Source organism: Sus scrofa, chromosome 6, assembly GCF_000003025.6.
Source record: "Sus scrofa isolate TJ Tabasco breed Duroc chromosome 6, Sscrofa11.1, whole genome shotgun sequence".
Taxonomy (NCBI): domain Eukaryota; kingdom Metazoa; phylum Chordata; class Mammalia; order Artiodactyla; family Suidae; genus Sus; species Sus scrofa.
Genome location: NC_010448.4, coordinates 165,187,081 through 165,212,420, shown reverse-complemented (window position 1 = coordinate 165,212,420; position 25,340 = coordinate 165,187,081). Strand labels below are relative to the sequence as shown.

At 48.4% G+C, this 25,340-nt stretch overlaps 1 protein-coding gene and 1 long non-coding RNA gene across 2 annotated transcripts; one reads left to right on the top strand and one right to left on the bottom strand.

Moving 5' to 3' along the window:
- On the top strand, positions 4,230-24,714 carry LURAP1 (leucine rich adaptor protein 1). Its single transcript, XM_003128025.4, has 2 exons — positions 4,230-4,937; positions 17,298-24,714. Exons 1-2 carry the CDS (start codon positions 4,740-4,742, stop codon positions 17,817-17,819), a joined length of 720 nt encoding a protein of 239 aa, XP_003128073.1. The 5' UTR covers positions 4,230-4,739; the 3' UTR covers positions 17,820-24,714.
- On the bottom strand, positions 9,790-19,059 carry LOC110261237. The gene is made up of 3 exons (XR_002345222.1): positions 18,924-19,059; positions 17,304-17,375; positions 9,790-10,074 (listed from the first exon to the last, which is right to left on the bottom strand). It is a non-coding gene; the product is annotated as an uncharacterized LOC110261237 (long non-coding RNA).

Genomic DNA, 25,340 nt, shown 5'->3' with positions numbered 1-25,340 from the left:
TCTATGCAGCCCCTGTTCTAAGGAAGCACCTTATTAACTCGCTGGATTCCAGAGCAGCTCCATCCTGTCCTGCAGCGAGGTGCTCCCCCATCCCACCCTGACAGACAAGGAAAAGGAGGCCCAGGATCATCACAAAGGTGGGAGCGCTGGAATTCCCACCCAGGCAGACTGGCCCCAGATTCCACTCTGAAGCCCTCGCTGGACTGACAAGAATAACACAGAGTTTAACTCCTGCAAAGCACTGAGCTTAACACACAGGTTCTCGCACGTTAGCTTGCCTCACAATCACTTGGAGGGCTTGTTAAAACACTGCCGGTTCGGGAGTTCCCGTCGTGGCGCAGTGGTTAACGAATCCGACTAGGAACCATGAGGTTGCGGGTTCGGTCCCTGCCCTTGCTCAGTGGGTTAACGATCCGGCGTTGCGTTGCCGTGAGCTGTGGTGTAGGTTGCAGACGCGGCTCGGATCCTGCGTTGCTGTGGCTCTGGTGTAGGCCGGGGACTACAGCTCCGATTAGACCCCTAGCCTGGGAACCTCCATATGCCGCGGGAGCGGCCCAAAGAAATAGAAAAAAAAGACAAAAAAAAAACAAAAAAAAAATTGCCGGTCCCGTTCTTAAGAGCTTTTGATTCAGAAGTCTGGGGCAGAGCAGAATTCTACATTTCTAAAAAGTTTCCAGGTGATGGTGATATTTATTTGAAGTGCGTGGGTAGCCATGGCACGGTTTTAGGCAGGGAAGCAATGTAATCCAATTTAAGAGAACCTTTACTGTTTTGTGGATAACGGATTGAAAGGAGGCAGAGGAAGCCAGAAGACCCGTTAGTTTTTTTTTTTTTTTTTTTTTTTTAGCTCTCCATATTCCGTCTTCTTCCTAAAAGGGTGGGGCTGTATCCCCCAAATGTTAACAGTTGAAGCAATCGGTGATTTCTCTTAATATGTACTTATTAGAACAGAAGAAAACCCAATGTATTTTACTAGGATTTTAAAAAGGTGTCCCTCGGGGTTCCCCCCTGGCCCTCTTCTCTCCTCAAACTCACTCTCCAAAGAAAATTGCACCCACTCTCATGACCTCTCTGACCATCTAGATTCCTGAACTAACATCTGCACCCTTAGCCTTTCTCCTGAGCGCCAGGCTGACCTGTGTGTCTAACTGCCAGACGGACGTTTTCACAAACCCTCCAACTCAACACAACTCCTGCTGGAATCATCCCTTCCCACTCTCAGTCCTCTCCTTGGGTTCCCGTCCTCCGTGAATGTCATCAGGTCACATAACTGGGAGTCACCCTCGACTCCGCATCTCTCTCCAGCAACCAGTCCAGGTCTCTCCGTGAACCACTATATTCTTTGTACCACATACAGTGAGTAACTCATAGGAAACTCTCCATAATGTTTTTGGAAATCATTTGTTTTCTGAACAAATATTTATTGAAGGCCACTATAAGTAAACGAATGTTACTAGTTACCAAATCTTATCAATCTTATCCCCTAAAGAGTCCTCCATTCTGGTCTAATTATTCTCCATCCTCACAACCAGCCCCTGTCCAGGCTAAAATTTTAGTGTCTCGCCTTCTAGCCAGTTTCCTTGACTCCAGGTTTTTATCCCTTTAATCATTTCTCCTTGCAAAACCCAGAGTAGTTTCTCAAAAAAGCAAATCTATTTTGTCAACCTCTGATTTAAAACCCTTTCATGGGAAAAGGGAACTACACTGTCGGTGGGAATGTAAGCTGCTGCAACCACTATGGAGGACAGTGTGGAGGTTCCTTTAAAAAGTAAATGTAGAGGAATTCCCATGGTGGCGCAGAGGAAACCAGTCTGACTAGTATCCATGAGGATTCGGGTTGGATCCCTGGCCTTGCTCAGTGGGTCAGGGATCCAGCGTTGCTGTGAACTGTAGCAAAGGTCACAGACACGGCTTGGATCCCACATTGCTGTGGCTCTGGTATAGGCCAGCAGCTATAGTTCTGATTTGACTCCTAGCCCGGGAACCTCCATATGCTGCAGGTGCAGCCCTAAAAAGCAAAGAAAAGAAAGAAAAGTTAAAGAACTACCATGTGATTCAGCAATTCCACTCCTGGGCATATACCCAGAGTAAACCATAATCTGAAAAGATACATGCACCCCAATGTTCATTACAGCACTATTTATAATAGCCAAGACGTAGAAGCAACCTAAATGTCCATTAACAGAGAATGGGATAAAGAAGATGTGGGACATATACACAATAGAAGCATATCATGGACTATTACTCAACCATGAAAACGAAGGAAATAATGCCATTTGCAGCAACATGATGGATCTAGAAATTATCATACCACGCGAAGTAAGTCAGACAGAGACAAATATCATATGTGATCACTAATGTGTGAAATCTAATAAAAATGATACAGAACAACTTACACAACAGAACCAGACCGAAAGATTTTGAAACCAAATTTATGGTTACCAAAGGGAAAATGTTGGGGCGGGGGTACATTAGGGAGTGGGGATTGACATATACACGCTACTGTATATAAAACAGGTAACAAGAACCTACTGTGTGGTACAGGGAGATGTACTCAAGTACTGCGTTATAACCTATATGGGAAAAGACCCTGAAAAGAGGTGGATATGTGTACATGTATAACTGATTCACTTCGCTGTACTCCTGACTTACAACTTTGTAAGTCAACTCTGCTCCAATTCAAAAATTCTTAAAATGTTTATGATGAAAACGAACCCTTCCATGGGATTTCTCCTGTGGTGCAAGGGTTAAGGATCCCATGTTGTCACTGCAAAGGCTTGGGTCACTGTTGTGGCTCAAGTACACTCCCTGGCCTGGGAATTTCCACCTGCATTGAGTGTGGCCAAGGAAAACAAAATTTTTTTTTCTAGGGCCACGCCCACGGCATGTGGAGGTTGCCAGGCTAGGGGTCTAATCAGAGCTACAGCTGCCAGCCTATGCCAGAGCCACAGCAACTCAGGATCCAAACCACGTCTTCAACTTACACCACTGCTCATGGCAACGTCAGATCCTTAACCCACTGAGCAAGGCCAGGGATCGAACCCGCAACCTCATGGTTCCTAGTTGGATTCATTAACCACTGAGCCATAACAGGAACGCCCAAAGAAAATTTTTTTAATTAAAAGATAAAAAATAGGAGAGTTCCCATGATGGCTCATCAGGTTACCAACCCGATTAATATCCATGAGAATGTGGGTTCAATCCCTGGCCTTGCTCAGTGGGTTAAGGATCCAGCATTGCCATGAACTGTGGTGTAGTTCTCACATGTGGCTGGGCTTCGGTGTTGCTATGGCTGTGGCATAGGCCTGCATGTGCAGGTCCAATTTGACCACTAGCCCAGGAACTTCCATATGCCTCAGGTGTGGCTGTAAGAGAAAATAAATAAATAAATATGTAGGAGTTCCCACTGTGGTGCAGTAGGTTAAGAATCTGACTGCAGTGGCTGTGGTCACTGCAGAGGCATGGGTTTCGATCCCTTGCCTGGCACAGTGGGTTAAAAGATCTAGCATTGAGGCAGCTGCGGCATAGGTCACGGCTGTGTCTCGGATTCAGTCCCTAGCCTGGGAACTTCCATATGCTGCTGATGCAGCCATAATAAATAAATAAGTAAATAACGATAGAAATGTGTGGGACCAATGGAAGAAGGGAAATACAGATTGTGAGGTAAACCCATATTTTTCATAATAGGTAGCAGATCATGTGAAAGTTAAGACATAGTGCTACAAACCTATTTTGGAGTTATGAGTATAAGCACCAGGAAAACATAGCTAAAAGTAATTGCCTCTGGGTAGTGCGACTAGAGGCGGCAAAGAATAGGATGGCGGTAATAGCTATGTTTTCGTTACACATCTTTCTGTAATGATGGGCTTGAATAACTCGGATTGAAAATCAAAATCAAGCTAGAGCATAAAAAGTTTTTTATGGCACCTCATTGCCCGTAGAATAAAATCCACGCACAGAACCATCTTTATAACCTTGTTACTCAAGTGTGGTCCCTGGACCAGCAGCAGGGCCGTCGGCAGGGGGCTTGTTTGAAATGCAGAATCCCAGGCCCCACCCCAGATGGATGGAACAGTTATCTGCATTTTAACAAGATTCACAGAAACTTCACATATGCATAGTCAAGTTTGAGAGGCATCAGTTTTCAAGATCACGATGTAGCCCATCTGGACCCCTTCAGCTTCAATACTGGCTGCCCCTCATTGGCCAGAAGAACTTGACTTTCCACGCTTATAGTCTAAATTTAGTGGCTACACTGGTTTTGTGTGTGCGTGCATCAGTGGGTAGCTAAATTCCTCCACTGTTACAGACTCAGCTCCTCTACTCTAGGAAGCCTTCCAAAACCCTCTGCATCTCTGTTACCACTGTTCCTTAAAATCCCACATCCCTAACTGCAAATGCTTAACCTTCATTCAGCAAACATTCTTTGGGCGCCTGCTGACAACCTGGCTGGACTGAGTGCCAGAGTCGGGAGCAGGCGCTGAGCTCTCCTCCAGGTGCATAAGCAGGATCGCCCAGCCTCACCCATTTCGGAGCCAGCGCGCGCAAACACACGCAATCACACACGCACAAACACACAGAGCTCTGCGCGGCTTTTCTGAGGGTTACGGCGCCCTCCTCCCGCCCCCGCACTGAGCGGGCGGGGACCCACTGGTTCCGTACTAGCGGCCGAGGAAGGAGGACCCCCAGGAGCGGGATCCCGGCTCCGGTCGCCCATCCCTGTGCAGCCTTAGACCCGCATGGAGGGGACTGCGGAGTCCCAGACGCCTGACCTTCGAGACGTGGAGGGCAAGGTGGGCAGGAAGACCCCCGAAGGGCTGCTGCGCGGGCTGCGAGGCGAGTGGGAGCCGGGCACCTCTGGCGCCCTGCTGCTCCCAGGGGCGCCCAGCACCGGCCACGGCCTGGGGGACAAGATCATGGCGCTGAGGACGGAGCTGGTGAGTGTGGGCTCCATGGGCCAGGGGGCCGGAGACCCTAGCATGGGGCTGGGAGGGATGGACTCGCGCTCTCGGAGTTGGGCTGGAGAGGAGGGAGTTAAAACTCCCCGCCCAACTCCTCAGGATTCCGACCTAATCAATCTTTAAACCCTGGGGTCCTTTGAACGCCTTCCCCACCTAGGGTGGGTGGGGTGTTCGTGGGTCCTGAGGAATCAGGATGGGAGGTGCCGGTTTTTCTAAGTTTTTTTTTTTTTTTCCTGCCAAATAATTGGGAGGGAGAGGAGGGGACGGGGAAGCCCTGAGAACCTGGCGCAGCACAGATCTCCCGCTCCCCCTGACTTGGAGGCCACCTCTCCCGGCCTAGCCACCATTACAGGGCGACCAGTTTTTTCTCCTTCTGCAGACTGGGCCCAGGGTTTGTTCCTCTCAGGCCCCAGTATCCACCACAAGATTTCGCACAGAAGCGATATGGGTGAAAACTGCCTGGACTAGGGCCACTAAAAACATCCTCTTTCCTCAACACCCCCCCGCCCCCCCGCACCCACTTAAAATATTCAAAAGTTCCTAGAACCTTAGCAGACACACAGGAGCAGCGCCAGCAGTGTTGGTCCCATCACTTCTTCCTTTTTTTTTTTGGCTTTTCTAGGGCTGCACCTGAGGCATACGGAGGTTCCCAGGCTAGGGGTCCCATCACTTCTGACACAGTCTCCTTCCTGCCAACCCCCAAGTACACTGGATATTTGCATCTCATCTGAGGAGAAGCGAAAGAAGCAGGTACCCAAACTCCCCTTTCCTGTTGCTGCTCATCTAGATTCAGAGCCAAAAGGGCAGTTGGGCACACACTCCCCAGGCTCCCTGGTTCCGGGGAAGGGGGTGATTTACACCTGCCACCACTTTGCAGCCAATTCTGGGGAACTGAGGAATTGCCAGCCACTTTCTGGCCCAGAAACAGGAACCCACAGTAAATATGTCAGCGGACAGGTCTTCCTGGAGCCCTACTGTGTGCCCAGCTCTGTGCCAGGCTGAACTGTGGAGCGTGGGGAGAGGGTGGAAATGGAGGCTCCCTGACAACCTCAGAGGCTGGGAGGAGAGCTTTGTGGGCAAAGTAATCAGGGAAGGCTTCCTGGGGGAAGGGTTTGAATGCCCTGTGTCTACTTGGCCTGGAAGGTTGGAGCAATTGTTAAATTCTCCAGAGTAGGGCTGTAATTGTGCTGATCCAAGCGAGGGGTCCAGCTTTGTCTCGCTGTGCAAACTTTAGCTCAAGGCCTAGAAAGAGCTTACTCAGAGTGTCTTGCTCTGGAAACTGACTTCACCAAGTACAAGTGCCAGGCATCGTGTTGAGCATGTTACGAGTCCTCACAGCAGTTTATTAGGTAGATGGTATATTACAGATGAAGAAACTGAGGTACAGGGAGTTCCCTGGTGGCTCAGCGGGTTAAGGATCCAGTGTTGTCATTGCTATGGCTCTTGTAGCTGCTGTGGCTTGAGTTTGATCCCTGGGCCTGGAACTTCTGCATGTGCCCCCCCCCAAAAAAAGAAAGAAATTGAGGTGTAGGAGTTCCCATCACGGCGCAGTGGGTAATGAATCTGACAAGGAACCATGAGGTTGCAGGTTCGATCCCTGGTCTCGCTCAGTGGGATAAGGATCCGGCGTTGCCGTGAGCTGTGGTGTAGGTCGCAGACATGGCTGAGATCTGGCGTGGCTGTGGCTCTAGTGTAGGCTGGTGGCTACAGCTCCGATTAGACCCCTAGCCTGGAAAACTCTATATGCCGCAGGAGCAGCCCTAGAAAAAGCAAAAGACAAAAAAAAAAGAAAAGAAAAAGAAATTGAGGTATAGAGTCATACAAAAAGTGAAAAGCAGAACCAGGCTTTGAACCCAAATGATCTGCCTTTGCTTTACAGCTTCGCCATTGAGACCTGCTTCGCACCAGACACATGAAACGTTTTTTGCTGTCATTAGAGTTAGAAAAGCAATCATCATTTTCCCGTCTCACAGAGGAAGCACGCTTACACAAGTTAAGCATGCTTGCCTGCGCTGACAGTGGGAGCCAGGGAGTAGCCATGCCTAGTCTCTCTGGCTCTCTTTTCTGCCTTTGGAGATTATTGTTTATAAACTTTAAGGAGTACATTTAACTTTTTTTTTTTTTTTTTTAATGGCCACATCTGCAGCATATGGACGTTCCCAGGCCAGGGACTGAATTCCAGCCACAGCTGTGACCTACACTGCAACTGTGGCAACAATGGAGCCTTTAACCCACTGCCCCAGGCCGGGAATTGAACCCCCGCCTCCGCAGTGACCCAAGCTGCTGCAATCATTCTTAACACCCTGCACCATAGTGGGAACTCCAAAGCGGGTACGTTTAACTTCTGTTTGGGGAGTTCTCTTCGTGGCTCAGTGGTTCACAAATCTGACTAGTAAACCATGAGGTTGTGGGTTCGATCCCTGGCCTTGCTCAGTGGGTTAAGGATCCGGCGTTGCCGTGAGCTGTGGTGTAGGTCACAGACGTGGCTGAGACCCCACGTTGCTGTGGCTCTGGCATAGGCTGGTGGCCACAGCTCCGATTTGACCGCTAGCCTGGGAATCTCCATATGCCGTTGGTGCAGCCCTAGAAAAGGACAAAAAAAGACAAAAAACAAAAACAAAAACAAACAACTTCTGTTTGGGCATTTCTGACCAACCTGGCCTGGGGCCCTGAGCTGCCCGTGAAGAGCACGAGGGAGGGAGCTTTCCGGGGGACCAGTACGGGGTAGGGGGTGGGGGCCGGGGGCGCTATGTACCCCATGGATTCCTTTCTCCCCCCCGGGCCTCAGGTGTCTTTGGTCTCTTTATGCCCTCTGCCCGACCCACTGGGTTGCACACAGGGAGGACCAGGGGCCAGGCAGTGGGTTTCCTCTGAGCTCCTTGTGGCAGAGCTAGTCCAAGCCCTCTAAGCACCGTCCTTCAACTGTTCCTCTCCCAGTTTCCCTGCAGGGAGGGGGCAGGCCCACTCTGGAGGCCAAGGTCATCCCCTGCCTCTGGGCTGCTTCCCTCGCTTCTGCAAAGGCTGAGTGAACCAGACAGACTCTGGGATCTGTGGGAGGGGGAAACAATGGCAATGTCCCCTATTTAATCTTCCCACCCGCAGAACTGTTGTCATGACAACCCACCCCCACTGAGCAGTTTGAGCAAAAGCTTTGAGCCAGGAGAGAGAAGGCACGGGTTCAAGTCCTGGCTCCTTTTGTGATCTTGAGCAGAGCCCTGCTTCTCTTCGCCTGTTTTTCTATTTCTCGGGATGGGGGTGGGGGTGGGGGTGGGGGGCAGGTGATCTCTGCGAGTCTTCCTGGTGACAACATTCTGGGAATCTCAGTCCAGGACCAGGGAGCCAGGACTCTGATCTCTGGGCTTTTATCCTAGGGCTTGATTTAGATCGAGCCCTGAGTGAGCCAGACGCGTGACCTTAGCGCTGGGCAGAGTCTGATGTGATGTGCTAAGGGGAGGAATGAGGAGCCTGAATCTCCCTGGGAAGAGAATCGGGTTGAAGTGGCTTCAGAGACTGCATGTCTTCTGAGCTGTTTATCCTCTTTCTGTTTCCAAAGAGATGGTGTAAAATGAGCATTTCTTTTTTTGGCAAGAAAGCCTCGCTTTCTTCTATTCTGGGGACTGATGCTGTCACAGTCAGGGAATCCCACTGTCCCAGAACTATAGACTCATGTCCTCAGATTCATTTCTCAACAGCATGATAAAACCCTAGGACCAGCAGAGGGGCCGAGAAAATCACAGAACTGAATCTGACCTACCCAGTCCTAGGCTAAGCACCATAAACAGACCGGGCATGGTCTGCTGCTCTCAGGAGTCTGGGTTAGGGAAGCAGGGAGACGGACAAACCAAACCACCCTAGTAGAGGATGACAGGTGCTGTTGGAACCAAGGGAGGGCTTCCTGGAAGAGTTTTCATTGTAGAGTGACATGATCAGATTTGTGCTCTGGAAAGGCACAAATTTTTTTTTTTTTTTTTTTTTTTTTTGTCTTTTTAGGGCCGCACCCACGGCATATGGAGGTTCCCAGGCTAGGGGTCGAATGGGAGCTGTAGCTGCCAGCCTACACCACAGCCACAGCAACAAGGAATCCAAGCCGCGTCTGAGATCTGTACCATAGCTCATGGCAATGCCGGATCCTTAACCCAGTGAGAGAGGCCAGGGATCGAACTCGTGTCCTCATGGATACTTGTCAGCTTCGTCACCACTGAGCCGTGACGGGAACTCCTAGAAAGACATAATTGAACTGGAGAAGACAAACTGCTTCCTCTGGTTGGAAAGGCTCCCCATTGCTTTGTTGGGCAAGTCCTACTTGACCTTCAAGTCTCAGCTCATGTCCCTTATTCTAGGAAGCATTTCTTTACTCCCCCGGTTGGGTTATGGCCTGCAGGTACCCTCTACTCTCTGTGTGGCATTCGTGTCCCTTGGCATTTGCTACACTGAATATTAAGTGCTTGTGTGATTGTGTTATCTTACCCACTAGACTGTGAACTCTCTGACGGAAAGAAATGGTGTTGCTTTACCTACACAATGCCATGCCTATAAAAAAATATTTGGAGTTCCCACTGGGGTGCATCGGGATTGGCAGCATCACTGGAGCACTGGGACGCAGGTTCAATCCCCAGCCTGGCGAGATGGGTTAAAGATCGTGCTGCAGCTGTGGTGAAGGTTGCAACTGAGGCTCGGATCTGATCCCTGATCCAGGAACTCCACATGCCCTGGGGCAGCCAAAAAAACCCCCAAAAATCCCAAACAACAATAAATATTGTTCCATGGCTGAATGGATTAATTAATTCCATCTTGTGAAAGTGCAGGGAAGACTTCCTAGAGGAGGTGACATTTGAGTTGGTCCTTGAATAAAGCCAGTAGGATTGCCAGTTCAAGATGGCGCATTGAACATATGCATTACACCATTCCTACCCGAAACGCCACGAAAAGCCAGTAGAAGGATTACTTTCAAATCCAAGAAGCCATGATGATAAGAACAGGAGAGACGATGATAGGAACAACATTTTGGAAGCCGAAAGCTGAACTGCAAGCCAGCAATGAGGAGAGTTGAAAAACAATCCATTTTGCACCACAGTCTCAAGGTCTCAAGAGTGGGTCTCAGCTATGCCTGGAACTGGGGACAGAAGTAGAGCTGAATACATAAGGGTGGATGAATGTCTGTTTAAGACTCATGCTCTATGATGCCCTGCTTGACTGGCAACAAGGTGCCCACCAATCCTTTATCCTAGCAGAAGACTGGAAATGTAAATTTTGGAAAGAAAAGAACACAGGGAGGAGGGGAGAGGAAGGAAGGAAGAGAGGAAGGGAGGGAAGGAGAGGAAAGCATGGTAGGAGAAGCATTTTTAGTATAAGAAGTAGTTTTTTTTTTTTTCCTTTCAGGGCCACACCTGCGGCATATGGAGGTTCCCAGGCTAGGGGTCGAATCAGAGCTGTAGCCACTGGCCTACACCACAGCCCACGGCAACGCCGGATCCTTAACCCACTGAGCGAGGCTGGGGATCGAACCTTTGTCCTCATGGATACTCGTCAATTTTGTTTCCACTGAGCCACGATGGGAACTCCAAGAGGTTTCGTTTAATATGTTTGGTTTGGTCACGGGTTAAATGGTTTCACTGTTAATGTATTTGTCCATAGTATGAAATAACTGAAGATAATCTCTTTCATCATGTGTCACAAATAGTCCTTAAGGTCTGTGATCCTGTAGTTATTTGTGCCCACATCTCCTTATTGAAACATAAGCTTCTGTTAAGCAGGGAGAGTCTCTGTTATCTTTGTAATTGTTAGAAAATCCAGGTACCCAATAAGCATTTGTTTAATTGAGTTCAAGTTGTGATGTTCTTCCAAAAACAAATAATTTCAGGTACAAAATTTTCTGTGCTATGCTGTACTAGATAAGTCAACCATAGTAATGTGTGAAGCCAAATAGCTGCCATTTTATTGATTGATGAATACTTGTCAGACAATATGCCATGCATGTTAATATGTTCCTTCTATTTCTTAAACCTTTTTTTTTTTCTTTTTTTTTTGTCTTTTTAGGGCCGCACCCGCAGCATATGGAGGTTCCCAGGCTAGGGGTCGAATCAGAGCTACAGCTGCCGGCCTACGCCACAGCCATAGCAACGCGGCATCTGAGCTGCGACTGCGACCTACACCACAGCTCATGGCAACGCTGGATCCTTAACCCACTGAGGGAGGCCAGGGGTGGAACCCGCAACCTCATGGATGCTAGTCGGGTTCATTAACCACTGAGCCACTGCGGGAACTCCAAAGTAAACCTTTAAATAGATAGTATCATCTTTTTACAATGAAGAAAATTGTTTAAAGAAAAGAATAGTGCAATTTCGTATGGCTCGTTGATGGGAAAAGTGGAATTTGAATCCACGTCTGCTTGACTCCAGTGTCTATGTTTTTCTCCATGTAAAATACATGGTCTTATTTCTGGCTTATCATTGTAGGTGTGAGTAAAGCAGGCCTTTCCTGAGTAATTCAATAAATATTTATCCAGGAGTTCCCGTCGTGGCGCAGTGGTTAACGAATCCGATTAGGAACCATGAGGTTGCGGGTCCCTGCCCTTGCTCAGTGGGTTAACGGTCCGGCGTTGCCGTGAGCTGTGGTGTAGGTTGCAGACGCGGCTCGGATCCCGTGTTGCTGTGGCTCTGGCGTAGGCCGGTGGCTACAGCTCCGATTCGACCCCTAGCCTGGGAACCTCCATATGCCGCGGGAGCGGCCCAAGAAATAGCAACAACAACAACAAAAGACAAAAGACAAAAAGACAAAAAATAAATAAATAAATAAATAAAATAAAAAAAAAAAATTCAGTCCCTAGCCTGGGAACTTCCATATGCCCTGGATGCAGCCCTAAAAAAAAGCAAAATAAATAAATAAGTAAATAGAAATAACAGAACTGAAGTTCTCCAGATCGGAAGATACCAAGCAGAATTCGAGAGCAAGGGGGATTAAATTAAAATATACTAAATATTATATAATACTCCTTCCAACCTTTCCCCCTTAGTTGGCTCCCAGAATATTGGCAACTTTGCTTACAGTGTACTTTCCAGTGGATATAATATAGGAGTTCCTCTGGTAGTGCAGTGGGTTAAGAATCTGATTGCAGTGTCTCGGGTTGCTGTGGAGGTGTGAGTTCGATCCCTGGTCTGGGAACTTCCATATGCCGCAGATTTGGCCATAAAATTAAAAAAAAAAATTGATGGGTGGAGTTCCCATCGTGGCTCAGTGGTGAATGAATCCGACTAGGAACCATGAGGTTGCAGGTTCGATCCCTGGCCTTGCTCAATGGGTTAGGGATCCAGCGTTACCGTGAGCTGTGGTGTAGGTTGCAGATGTGGCTCGGATCCTGCGTTGCTGTGGCTCTGGCGTAGGCTGGTGGCTACAGCTCCAATTCGACCCCTAGCCTGGGAACCTCCATATGCCGCGGGAATGACCAAAGAAATGGCAAAAAAAGACCAAAAAAAAAAAAAAAAATTGACGGGTATAATACAGTGAATCTGATGAACCCAAGAGAAACAAACAATCAAACACAAAAGATACTGCCTTCAGGCCTCACCCAACCCAACAGCCTAGCCAGATAACCCTTCCTGAGGTTCCGAGCTGACAAGCCTCAGGCACAGAGTGTCCAGCAGCTTTTTAGAGATCACTGACATATGAGCAGCAGCTAAAGACTGTTAAGACATCTGAAAAAACTCTCTTACTATATAGATCTATACAAACAGAAAAAAGCAACTTGAGGAGTTCCCACTGTGGCTCAGCAGTAACAAACCCAGGTCTGGTCCCTGGCTCCGCTCAGTGGGTTAAGGATCTGGCGTTGCTTTGAGCTGTGGTGTAGGTTGCAGATGCAGCTTGGATCCTGCACTGCTGTGGTATGGTGTGGGCTGGAGGCTACAGCTCTGATTTGACCCCTAGTCTGGGAACCTCCATATGCCACAGATGAGGCCCTAAAAAGACAAAAGACCAAAAATAAAATAAAATAAATTAAAAAAATAAGGATCCATCGTTGCCATGACCTGCAGTGTAGGTTGCAGACATGGCTCAGATCTAGCATTGCTGTGGCTGTGGCGTAGGCCAGCAGCTGCAACTCCAATTTGACCCCAGCCTGGGAACTTCCATATGCTGCAGGTGCAACCATAAAAAAGAAAACAACTTGAATGAAATAGAGATGATACAGGGAGATGAGAACTTAAAAAAATCATTACTTACATCCTTAAAGAGATAAGAGATAATATTGCAGTCAGGAACAAAAATAGCAAGTTGTAAAAAAATATTCAGAGAACCAGAAACAACTCTTTTTTTTTTTTTTTTTTTTTTTGCTGTTAAGGGCCACACCTGTAGCACATAGACGTTCCCAGGCTAGGGGTTGAATCAGAGCTACAGCTGCCGGCCTACGCCACAGCCACAGCAATGCTGAATCTGAGCTGCATTTTTGACCTATGCTGCAGCTTCTGAATCCTTAACACACTGAGCAAGGCCAGGGATTGAACCCGAATTCTCGTGGGTACTAGTCAGGTTTTTGTTTTTTTTTTTTTGTCTTTTTGCCTTTTCTAGGGCCGCTCTCCACAGCATATGGAGGTTCCCAGGCTAGGGGTCCAATTGAAGCTGTAGCTGCCAGCCTACACCAGAGCCACAGCAACGTGGGATCCGAGCCTTGTCTGCAACCTACACCACAGCTCATGGCAACGCCAGATCCTAACCCACAGAGCAAGGCCAGGGATCGAACCCGCAACCTCATGTTTCCTGGTTGGATTCGTTAGCCACTGCACCACCACGGGAACTCCCCTAGTCAGGTTCTTAACCTGCTGAGCCACAAAGGGAACTCCTAGAAACAACTCTTGCAAATAAAAACATAATAGGAAAAAATGAAAAACTCAATAGAAGGGTTGAAATGTTGAACTATTTCAGAAACCAGAATAAATATAGGAAGAGATGGAAGAGGAAAAAACAAAACAAAACATAGAGATCAGTCCAGAGTGCTCTCTATCCAAATCACAGTATTTCCCGAAAGGCCAAAAGTATATATATATATTGGAGGAGAAATAATCCTCAGTGAAATAATTAAAGAAAATTTCCCAGAACTGAAGGACACGCGTTTATAGATTATAAGAGCTGGGAGTTTGTTGTGGCTCAGCGGGTCAAGAAGTTGAAATAGGGGGTTCCTCTCATGGCTCAGCAGAAAACAAATATGACTAGGAACCATGAGGTTGCAGGTTCCATCCCTGGCCTCGATCAGTGGGTTAAGGATCCGGTGTTGCAGTGAGCTGTGGTGCAGACTGCAGACAAGGCTCAGATCTGGCATTGCTGTGGCTGTGGTGTAGGTCCAAGACTCGGCTTGGATCTGGCGTTGCTGTGGCTGTGGCACAGGCAGGCAGCTGCAGCTATGATTCACCCCCTAGCCTGGGACCCTCCATGTGCCTCATGTGCGGCCCTTAAAAAAAAAAAAAAATTTCCAAGGGAGTCGGGAGTCAGAATGGCAGAAGTTAATGAAGCAATGCTTTAAATTCCAAAGAAATATTATTTTTCAACCTAGATTTCTGTACTCAGCCGAAAGGTCAATAGTGTGAGAAGAGAAAAGGAACTCTTTTTTGGGGGGAACATTTTAAAACGTGAAGCTTCAATAAATATACCTCCTGTGCAGGTATAGTCTGTGCCGACTTTCTCAGGAAGCTGCTGAAAGAAAAGCACCACACATACACATGAGGAAGTAAATCAATAAAGAAGATGTGGGATCCAGGAAAGAGGGGATCCAACTCAGGAGAGAGGCAAAGGGAATCCCCAAGGTGATCGTGAAGGGAGACCCCTGGCAGACAGCCGTGCAGTGGGGACAGGTTAGAGCAGATCAGGAGGCTTCTAGAGCACTGCCTTGAGGAAGACGGAATAGATAGAACATATGTTTAAAAGCCCTGAGGAGTTCCTGTCGTGGTGCAGTGGTTAACGAATCCAACTAGGAACCATGAGGTTGCGGGTTCGGTCCCTGCCCTTGCTCAGTGGGTTAAGGATCCGGCGTTGCCATGAGCTGCGGTGTAGGTCGAAGATGCGGCTTGGATCCCGAGTTGCTGTGGCTGTGGTGTAGGCCGGCGGCTACAGCTCCGATTGGACCCCTAGCCTGGGAACCTCCATATGCCGCGGGAGTGGCCCAAGAAATGGCAAAAAGACCCCCCCCAAAAAAAGAAAAAAAGCCCTGAGAGGGAAACGCAGACAACTGGGAGAGAGTTTAGGGATGGCTTACTGATAACGATATCCCAGACTAAGCCAAGCAGTAGTCGTGTAATAATAACAACGATAATAATTGTTATTTACAAAGGAAAACATAAAGTGTGAGAGGAAAAGTAGCCACAGTAAAACCACACGGCTTAGTTGTGAATAGCATTTCCAATTCTTAAAATGGAAAGGCTGAATAAGTAATTTTATTGCACATTTTGGGGATGCGGGGAGATGGGAAGGGTATCGGGATGGCAGAGAAATAAGGAGTAAGATGAAAGGGTTAAATCCTTAACCTTCCATTGTGTGCAAGGTCAATAGAAAATACCTAAAACTCGGGGTTCCCATTGTGGCTCAGTGGAAACGAATCTGACCAGCATCCATGAGGTCGCAGGTTCTATCCCTGGCCTCCCTCAGCGGGTTAAGGATCTGGCGTTGCCGTTAAGGATCTGGCGTTGCCGTGAGCTTTGGTATAGGTCGCAGATGCGGCTTGGTTCTGGTGTTGCTGTGGCTGTGGTGTACGCCAGCAGCTACGGCTCTGATTTGACCCCTAGCCTGGGAATCTCCGTGTGCTGTGGATGCAGCCCTAAAAAGAGAAAAAAAAAAAAAAAAAAAACCCTAAAACTTAAAAATCAGTAAGTAAAAAAAAAATTAGTTAAGTAGCATATTATTTGAAAATTAGAAAGTAAGTAACAAACAGCTAAGAAATTAATAGTAGATGTCTCTGGGAAGTGGGATTTAGGACTAGGATGGGGGAGCTGATACTTTTCATAATGAATCTTGCAGGACTGTTTGCTTCTTTTTTTGGCCACGCCTCGGACCAGGGATTGAAGCTGCACCATGCAGCGATCCAAGCTGCTGCAATGACAACGTCAGAGCCTTAACCCATTGTGCCACAAGAGAACTCCTCTCTTACTTTTGTTAGAAGTAAAACTAAATAAAATGAAATTTAGAAAGTCTTGCGTGGCAGGACCTGGAGTTCCCATAGAAACATGCTAGCAGTTAGGTTAGAGGGATGCGCAAGAACTGGACCGTGACAGGCTTTTGAATCCCTGCCGCCAAAGTGTTTAGATTTTATTCTCTGAGAGCCACGCAAGGCTCCTACAGGTTCTTGAGCAAGGGGCAGACAGGTTCAGACTTGTGCTGGGGGAATAGAACTCAGTGCATCTGAGCTGGAAGGGACCCTAGAGATTACCTAGTAAGTCAGTCCACACAGGGAGGCCGGGGCAGAGTAGAGGAAAAAGCTCTTTGAAGCTCTAGCCAAGCCTTCCATCCTGTGGCAGATGCTACCAGCATCCTGAAGGGACCGGGGATGCAGATTAACGCCCTCTTTATCCTCCAGCTCCCGCCTCCTTTAGGCCCAGCGTGCTTTCCAATTAACACCTGACCCCTCTCAGGCTACTCTTTGGATGACCGATTCTAAGTCTTTCTGGTGAATCTGGACTGGCTCAATAGTTAATACCCTATCTACGAAGTTCAAATCTTAGTAGGATTGGATTTTAATGCTTTAATACTGAGACCTTACTTTGTGCCAGCACAGTGCTCATTACTCAGTAGACGGCACTTCGAAATTCTCACGGCCACCCTGTGCCATTTATCCCTGTTTCACAAACAGGGAGACCCAGGCTCAAAGAAGCTAAGAAAGTTGCTCACAGTCGTATGGTGGCTGTTAGTTGTCGAACTGAGATTTTAATGAGCAGTCCATCTGCTTCTAAAGCCCACACTCCAATCCATTCTATTTCCATGCTTCTTAAAAGTGAAGCATAGGGAGTTCCCACTATGGCTCAGCGGAAACCAACCTGACCAGTATCCATGAGGAGGCGGGTTTGATCCCCAGCCTCCCTCAGTGGGTTCAGGATCTGGTGTTGCCATGATGTGTGGTGTAGGTTGCAGATGCAGCTTGGATCCCATGTTGCTGTGGCTGTGGTTCAGGCTGGCAGCTGTAGCTCCCATTCGACCCCTAGCCTGGGAACCTCGGTATGTCCCAGGTGCGGGCTTAAAAAGCCAAAAAAAAAAAAAAAAAAAGTGGAGCATACTTGGTTGGATGACAAGGCGGGGGCCTCCAGAAACACTGCAGAAAACCCATGGCGCTGAACCTGGGACTGACTGCTTCTCCCACTCCCCTAGGCTTACCTGCGAGCCATTGACGTGAAGATCCTGCAGCAGCTGGTGACCTTGAACGAGGGCATCGAGGCGGTGCGCTGGCTGTTGGAGGAGCGGGGGACATTGACCAGCCACTGCAGCAGCCTCACCAGCAGCCAATATAGCCTGACGGGCGGGAGCCCAGGCCGCTCAAGGCGAGGCAGCTGGGACAGCCTGCCAGACGCCAGCTCCACTGACCGGCTGGACAGTGTCTCCATCGGCAGTTTCCTGGACACGGTGGCCCCCAGCGAGCTGGATGAACAGGGCCCCCCCGGGGCTCCCCGTCCCGAGATGGACTGGGCAAAGGTTATACCCACTGGGGAGAGGGCCAGGACTGAGCTGGACCTGACAGCTGCCAGGCTAGGGAGTTTGAGGGCTCTGTGGAAGCCCCCAGGGGAGGGGCTCCAAGGTGGACCTCCCGAGCCGCCAGAGGATGAGAGTGCCAAGCTGGGCTTTGAGGCCCACTGGTACTGGGGCCAGTGCCAGGACGATGTGACCTTCCTGTAACAACTCTTCCACCCTTTAGTATTCCTATGGCTCTTTCATCGCCAGGCCCTGGTCTCCCTCGAATCTATTCTCCCTCAATCTGGAGTTAGGAAGAGATTGCATTGAAATCAGTTACCATGGAAACCTGGCCTCAGCATCCCTCTGTCCCTGGGGAGGCTCTTCCTATGCTTCAATTATTGGGTCCCTAGAGCTATTTCCATAGATACATTAACCCCAGAGGCTTGACCTGTGGCTCCAAGTGTGATGGTATCTCTTCCTCTTTCCTTCCAACTAGGTAAGGATTTGAGGGTTTAGCATCCCTGGGAAATCACTGACGAAGAGATGGGGTTATAATTACCTCGCCCAGGAGTTCCCGCCGTGGCTCAGCGGAAATGAATCTGACTAGTAACCATGAGGATGCAGGTTCGATCCCTGGCCTTGCTCAGTAGGTTAAGGATCTGGCGTTGGGCGAGCTGTGGTGTAGGCCACGGACCCAGCTCGGATGTGGCGTTGCTGTGGCTGTGGTGTAGGCCAGCAGCTGCAGCTGCAATTCGACCCCTAGCCTGGGAGCTTCCTTATACCGTGGGTGCAGCAACCAAAAAATTACCACACCCAACGTCTAGGAGCTTTGGCCCCGCTCTTGGCCAAGATGGAGGATGGGGGAGGGACATGGACATTCAGGGCTAACCCTCCATGGACGGCCGTCCCAAAGGCTGTGGGGTTGGTGGACCCACCGCTTCCTGTCTGAGTGACATCACTTCCTGCCACGATGGGTTAGCCTTTCCTCTGAGCCCGTCTCTTAGTGGTGATAGGTCAGCATGGGGCGGGTCTGAGACCCTGCTTCTAAGTGAGACCATATCATTTATTCTCCCTCTCACTACTTCTGGGAGGGGGAACATCCCACCCTCCTGGCAGGAAAGTTTCTCAGTCACTTGTCTGTCCTTTTTCCCAGAAGTGTTTTTACTGTTTAAGTGGGATTTCTCATTTTATCCTAGGGGTTCTCACTCCCTCTCTGGTCATGTGCCTCTCTGGTGCCAGCATTCGTGCTTTTAGGGAGGAAACTGGCAGGGGCCTTCATCTACAGCTCCCAAGTCTGGCCTGCCCCGCCCCAGGCCCCTGTCTTACCCTGCCCCAGCGTGGTCCCCGTTCTTTTATTCTGACTCCGAATCTGGCTGCTGGAGGTTCGGCCTTTGTGTCACCACACCGTCTCCATTTCCACTTCAGGCCTCAGGCTTTTTATATGTAGATGAGTCCCTCAGCCTTTGCTCCCTGTTGCTGTTGGGAACCTGAGGGAGGAGCGGCGTGGGGTGTACCAGAATCTCTGAAAGGGGGAGGTATCTTCTCAGATCCACTGATTCCCCTGCCCCCATCCTGCCCCAGACCTTCCACCAGTTGGTCACTAGGATGCCTGCTCAAGCTGGGCCACGGACACAAGGAATCCCCTTGTCTGGGTTACAATGGGGGGCGTGGCAGAGAAAGACAGAGGCTCTTTGGTCCCAGGACCCACCTCCCGGGAGGGGGGAAAGCCTGAAGGAAGGGCTGCTTCCCTTCCTCCCTTAGAGCAAGCTCTAGACTCCTGGGACCTGGGAGGGAGCAGGGCACTGGCTCTGGGCCTGGGTCCTAGGGCCTGAGTGAATTATACCAAGAAAGGAATTCAGGGAAGCTGCCAACCTGGGGCTCAAGGAGGTGACAGGTCCAGAGTGAGGGGAGGGACAAGGCCTGGGGCTGACGTCAGAGTATGAATGCTTGGAGGTTAACCCTTTGAACCCCAGGTAACTGGTCTCTCTTTCCTGGGCCCTGCAACTAGGTGATTGGAAGGCAGGAATGAGAAAAAAGGATGTCAGGTGATCCTTGCCTATTCGCTGTGCCCTCCTGAGTTGGAGGAGTCTTCCTCAAATCCCAGAATAGCTCCTACACTTTCTCTGTTTTTAATTCTGTGCTGCAGAAGGGGCAGAAGCCAAGCTGGTCCTCTCCTGTTCCCCTGAACACTGAAGTCAAGTCTTGTTCTGTAACCTCCCACTCCAGTCCTCTGGGGGCAACACACTCAGCTGGCGGCTCTCCCCTAAAGACCTTCTCTCCTCCCGTCCTCTCCAAGTGACTGAAATCCCTGAGGAATGCTTTTAGTCTCTTTTCCTCTGCTGCCCGCCAGCCCTCTCCTTACCACCCGTACGGGTGTTGGAGCTCCTGACTTCCCCATAGGCTGGGAATTCAAATACCTTCTCCCATTCTTGACTCTGTTGCCAGTTTGTAGTGCCCTGGGTAACTATCTTTTTATTGGAACCCTTGTATTCCTTTTGGCAGCTTCCTTGTTGATTTTATGGACTAACTTCTGAGCTGAAGGGATCGTCCGCCCCCTTGTGGCTAGTATGTAGCATTGCTGGGGTAGCTGGGTGAAACCTTCAGGCTCAGAGATATTCCTTAAAGACCAGACCCCTCACTGCACAGACAGGCTGAGAAGGCAGCAACTTGCCCAGAGTCACCCACGGTAAATCCGTGACAACACTCGGGTGACAGTGTTGATCTGTCAATGTCACCCAAGCCTAAAGGATCTGAACGCATTCTTCCTCCTGCTGTAATGCTTAGGTTTTTATCCCGCCCTAAAGAGGCAGCTAGGTGTTTAGAGAAAGCTGTGGCTCCGAGGAAAGAGAAGCTTGGACCAGGACTGGGTAAAGGGTGCATTCGTCTGGACTGCAGATATAAGGAAAATCCATCCTGAACCGGCTGTTTTTCTGGGAAGGCAGGGAAAATAGGCCCACAGGGGCAGAACTCCAGCGCTGCAGATTTGGGCCTTAGAGGTGGGGACGTGGGTGGGAGATGAGAGAGGACGAAATCCAGATAGGTCCCGTGGAGTTGGGGAGCTCTGAGGCCAAGGGTTTACAGCTCTGTTGGATGGGCATCTGGAGGTCGAGGCACTGGAGAGGAGGGTGAGTGGGGCTGCCTGGGAACTCCAGGTAGGTCTGGGCATCCTGTCTCAATACCTTAGACTCCATTTCGCCACCAGGAAAGCCCAGGGTCCCCAGTAGACACACATCCTTGGTCCCTCCTCCCTGCCTCTGGACTGACTGCTTAAGGCTTAGCTCTTGGGTTAGTTAAGACCTTTCTGGGTTATAAAGGGGACCTGTTTTGGGAGCTCAGAGAAAGAGAAGGGATGAAAAGGGAGAGACGCAGAAAAACAGGGGCGAATGAGATGAAAATGGAATCTTGAAAATATGGAAGTTCCTGTTGTGGCTCAGTGGAAACGAACCCGACAAATATACATAAGGATGCGGGTTCGATCCCTGTCCTCACTCAGTGGGTTGAGGATCCAGGTTGCTGTGAGCTGTGGTGGAGGTCACAGACACAGTTCAGATTCTGTGTGGCTGTAGCTGTGGCTGTGGCTTAGGCTGGCAGCTGTAGCTCCAATTCGATCCCTAGCCTGGGAGCATCCATAAGCCACAGGTGTGGCCCTAAAAAAAGGAAAATATGATCAGAGGGAGCATACTGGGGACTTTCGTCAGGGCTCAGGGTAAAGGCAGAGATGAGACCATTCTTGGCACCTGCAGAACAGCACCTGGGAGGGAAAGGGGTGGGCCTAGTTGGGAGGAGTCCTCCAAGGAGACATGAGACCAAGTGAATGGGCAAGTGTAAGAGCCTGCCTTCAGGATGGGGCAGTAAAGGTGAGCACTGGCCTGACTGGAAGCCCAGTGGCAGCTTAGGTGAGAAATGCTTGGAGCCTGCAGTGGACACGGGCTCACTGTGCGTGGTACCAGGCACGTACTGGGTGTTCAGTGACACCTGTTTCATGAATGGAGGAATGAATGTATGTAAACCCACAAGGAGATGTGACTTATAATTTAAAAAGTGGTTAATTAGGTAGTAATAGGTAATTTGAAATATTCTATTTAATTCCTAGCAATGCTTTTTTTTTTTTTCTGCTTTTTAGGGCCGCACCCGCAGCACATGGAGGTTCCCAGGCGAGGGGTCAAATCGGAGCAACAGCTGCCGGCCTACACCACAGCCACAGCAATGCGGGATCTGAGCCACGTCTGTGACCTACACCACAGCTCACGGCAACACCGGATCCTTAACCCACTGAGTGAGGCCAGGGATCGAACCTGCATCCTCATGGATATTAGTCAGGTTCATTAACTGAAAGCCATGAAGGGAACTCCAGCAATGCATTATTAACAGATAGGTAATAAATGAACTATGGTATGAACCTAGGTCAGTCTGACCACAGGGACTTCCAGGAAGCCTCCTCTGAGTCCCTACTCCCCTCTCTCTTAGAACTTATTCTCCTAGAACAGGTTATGCTTCCCAGCAGCAGGGCCATTGTACATATTTCCTATTGCTGCTGTGACAAAGTAACACAAATTTTATTTTTATTTTTGTCTTTTTGTCGTTTCTTGGGCCGCTCCTGCGGCATATGGAGGTTCCCAGGCTAGGGGTTGAATCGGAACTGTAGCCGCCAGCCTACCCCAGAGCCACATCCGAGATCCGAGCCACATCTGCAACCTACACCACAGCTCACGGCAACACCGGATCCTAAACCCACTGAGCAAGGCCAGGGATCGAACCCGCAACCTCATGGTTCCTAGTCGGATTCGTTAACCACTGAGCCACGATGGGAATGCTGAAGTAACACAAGTTTAATGGCTGAAAGCCACACAAATGTATGATCTTGCAATTCTGGAGGTCACACGTTCAAAATCCGTTTCATTGGGCTAATTTAAGTTTGGATGTGTTGGCAGGCCTCTTCTGGAGAGTCTAGGGGACAGTCAGTTCTTTGCCTTTTCTAGCTTCTAGAGGCTGCTTGCATTCCTCGGCTCATGGCCCCTTCCTCCATCTTCAAGGCCGACAGCACAGTATTTCTCCTCCTACCTCTGCTCCCATCCTTACATCTTTCTCTAATCCTCCTGTCACCTCTTATGAGAATTGCATTGTGATTACATATCTTCGTGCTTACTGGCATGATCCAGGATCGTCTCTCCATCTCACGATCCTTAATTGAACATATCTTCCTAGTTCCTTTATATAAAGTAGGATATTCCCAGATTCTGGGGATGAGGACTTGGACAACTTCGGAGGAAGGGCCGTCACTCAGCCTTCCCCAAGCAGAGATGGCGCGTGGGCAGGACGATGCACTCAGGCCAAGAATACGCCTCTATGCTTTGTCCAGCCTCCTCCAGTCTGGAGTGAGCAGTGGTGCCAAGAGGGGAGATACCAGGTCCCAGCCCCATGTCTGGAGAAGCGCAATGCCTCCTGCATTGCCATAACCAAAGAAGCTGAGAGCGAAGGTCAGAATCGGGAGAAATTCTCCGTTTAGGGAACTTTTCAGGCCTGAGACTCTCCTGGTGAACACGGCAGAGGGTTCCACCAGGCTCTGTCTTCAGCACTGCCTCCTCTCCGGAACCACTGTGTGTGCGTCAAGACAGAAGATAATTACCAGCTAACCAGCTTGGGCTCTCTCTAGAAAAGGGTAGATTAGCTGTCTCTCTTTTAACCTGTATTTTATTCCTTCATAGTTAAACCACGCACCTCAGGCACGGTGAACTCTCATCGTCAGTTCATACTAGGCCCCTTTTTTGTTTTATTTTTGTCTTTTAATCCCTGATCCCTATTCTCATTCCCCTCCCTAACCCAAGCATAATGTGTTCAGTAGGTGTTTGGATATGTATGTATTTTTGAAAATATAAAGAACTACGTGCGTCTGTGTTTTAATATATAAATGGTATAGTTTTACAGTAACTTCTATAATCAACTGCCCCATATTAGAGTCACAAGAAAGATTTATTTTTTACATACGCAGGAGCACAGGTTCCTGGTTGGATGACTCGCCCCCACTGCCCATTTCAGGCCCCAGGCTTCTCCCATTTTCAGGTGGGGAAAGCCTGATCCTGCGTCACATAGTCTCCTGTCAGCTGTTCTCCAGATTGTTTTTATCATCCGTTAATGACCATTTTATGAATTGGTGATTTCACTAGTGATTACAAAATTACGATTTTCTAATGTTATTGTTTTTTTATTCTAATTTTGTACAGAAAAACTTTTTTCACATTCTCCGGGACCATTCGGTTACCCTGAATAATGTTCATACCAGAATGGCAAGATGAATTCTTCAATCTCTTCCTTTATTTATTCCTTTCAAAGTAGTAAGTTGATGTCCTCGTAACTTGGTGTTCAATGATTTTTATTTTGCTCTCTTTAAATTATTGCTGTGAACTTAACGGTTTTTATATATTTAACATCCTTTAATCATTTGTAGTTTTTTTTGGTTATATATTATATAAAATCTCAAGCGTAAACAAAAATAGAGAAAATAGTACAATGAATTTCCATGCACCCACCATCCAGCTTTGATCATTATTACCTCTGGCCAATCTTGGTTTATTTATTCTCTCAACTACTCTCCCCCAACCGAGATTATTTTGAAGCAAAACAAGATAGGATTTCAATTCATCTGTAAATGTTTCAGTATGTATCTCTAAAAGATATTTATTACCATTATTGCACCTAAAACTTAATAATTCCTCAATACAACAAAATACAGTTGTTCAATTTTCTGATAAACTTTTTTTAAGTTTGGTATCAAGGTTATACTGGCCTCTTAAAAGCAGTTAGGAAGTGTTGCCTCCTCCTTTGTTTTCTGAAAGCATTTGTGTAAAATTGGTATTATTATTCAGTATTTGCTAGAATTCATCAGTGAAATAATCTGCGCCTGGAGTTTTCTTTATGGAGGAGGTTTTGACATATAGAGCTATTCCAGCTTTTAATTTCATTTTTGGTTAGTTTTGGTAAGTTGTGTTTTTCAAGGAATTTGTCTCAACTAAGTTGTTGAATTTATTGGCATCAAGTTGTTCATAACACTGCCTTGTTATTCTTTTAAAAACTATTCATTGTAAAATAAAGCACAAGTGTGGAAAACACACAAAACAAATGCAGAGCTTAATGAATTATTCTAAGACAAACACTCCTATAGCCCCCGTCATGTCAAGAACTAGAATCTACCCAGAAGTCTTGTACATGCGCCCCATTCCAATTGTAATCCCCCCTTTCTGCCCACAAGCAGCCATTTCCTGACTATAGTGTTCACTTTTCGGGGGGCTGTACATGTGGCACTGGGAAGTTCTGGGACCAGGGATCGACCCTGCGCCACAGCTGCAACCCAAGCCATAGCAGTCTCAACACCAGATCCTTAAACCTGCTGCACCATCAGAGAACTCCTAGAAAGCTTATTTTTATTGATCTCTAATTTAATTCCTGAGAATATACTCTGAAGGATTTCAATTTTTTTTTTCTTTTCTTTTTCTAGGGCTGCACCAACGGCATATGGAGGTTCTCAGGCTAGGGGTCTAATTGGAGCTGCAGCTGCCAGCCTACACCACAGCCACAGCAATTCGGGATCTGAGCTAAGTCTGCGACCTACACCACAGCTCACAGCAACGTCGGCTCCTTAACCCACTGAGCAAGGCCAGGGATCAAACCCACAATCTCATGGTTCCTAGTCAGATTCGTTAACCACTGAGCCATGATGAGAACTCCCTGAAGGATTCAATTTTTAAA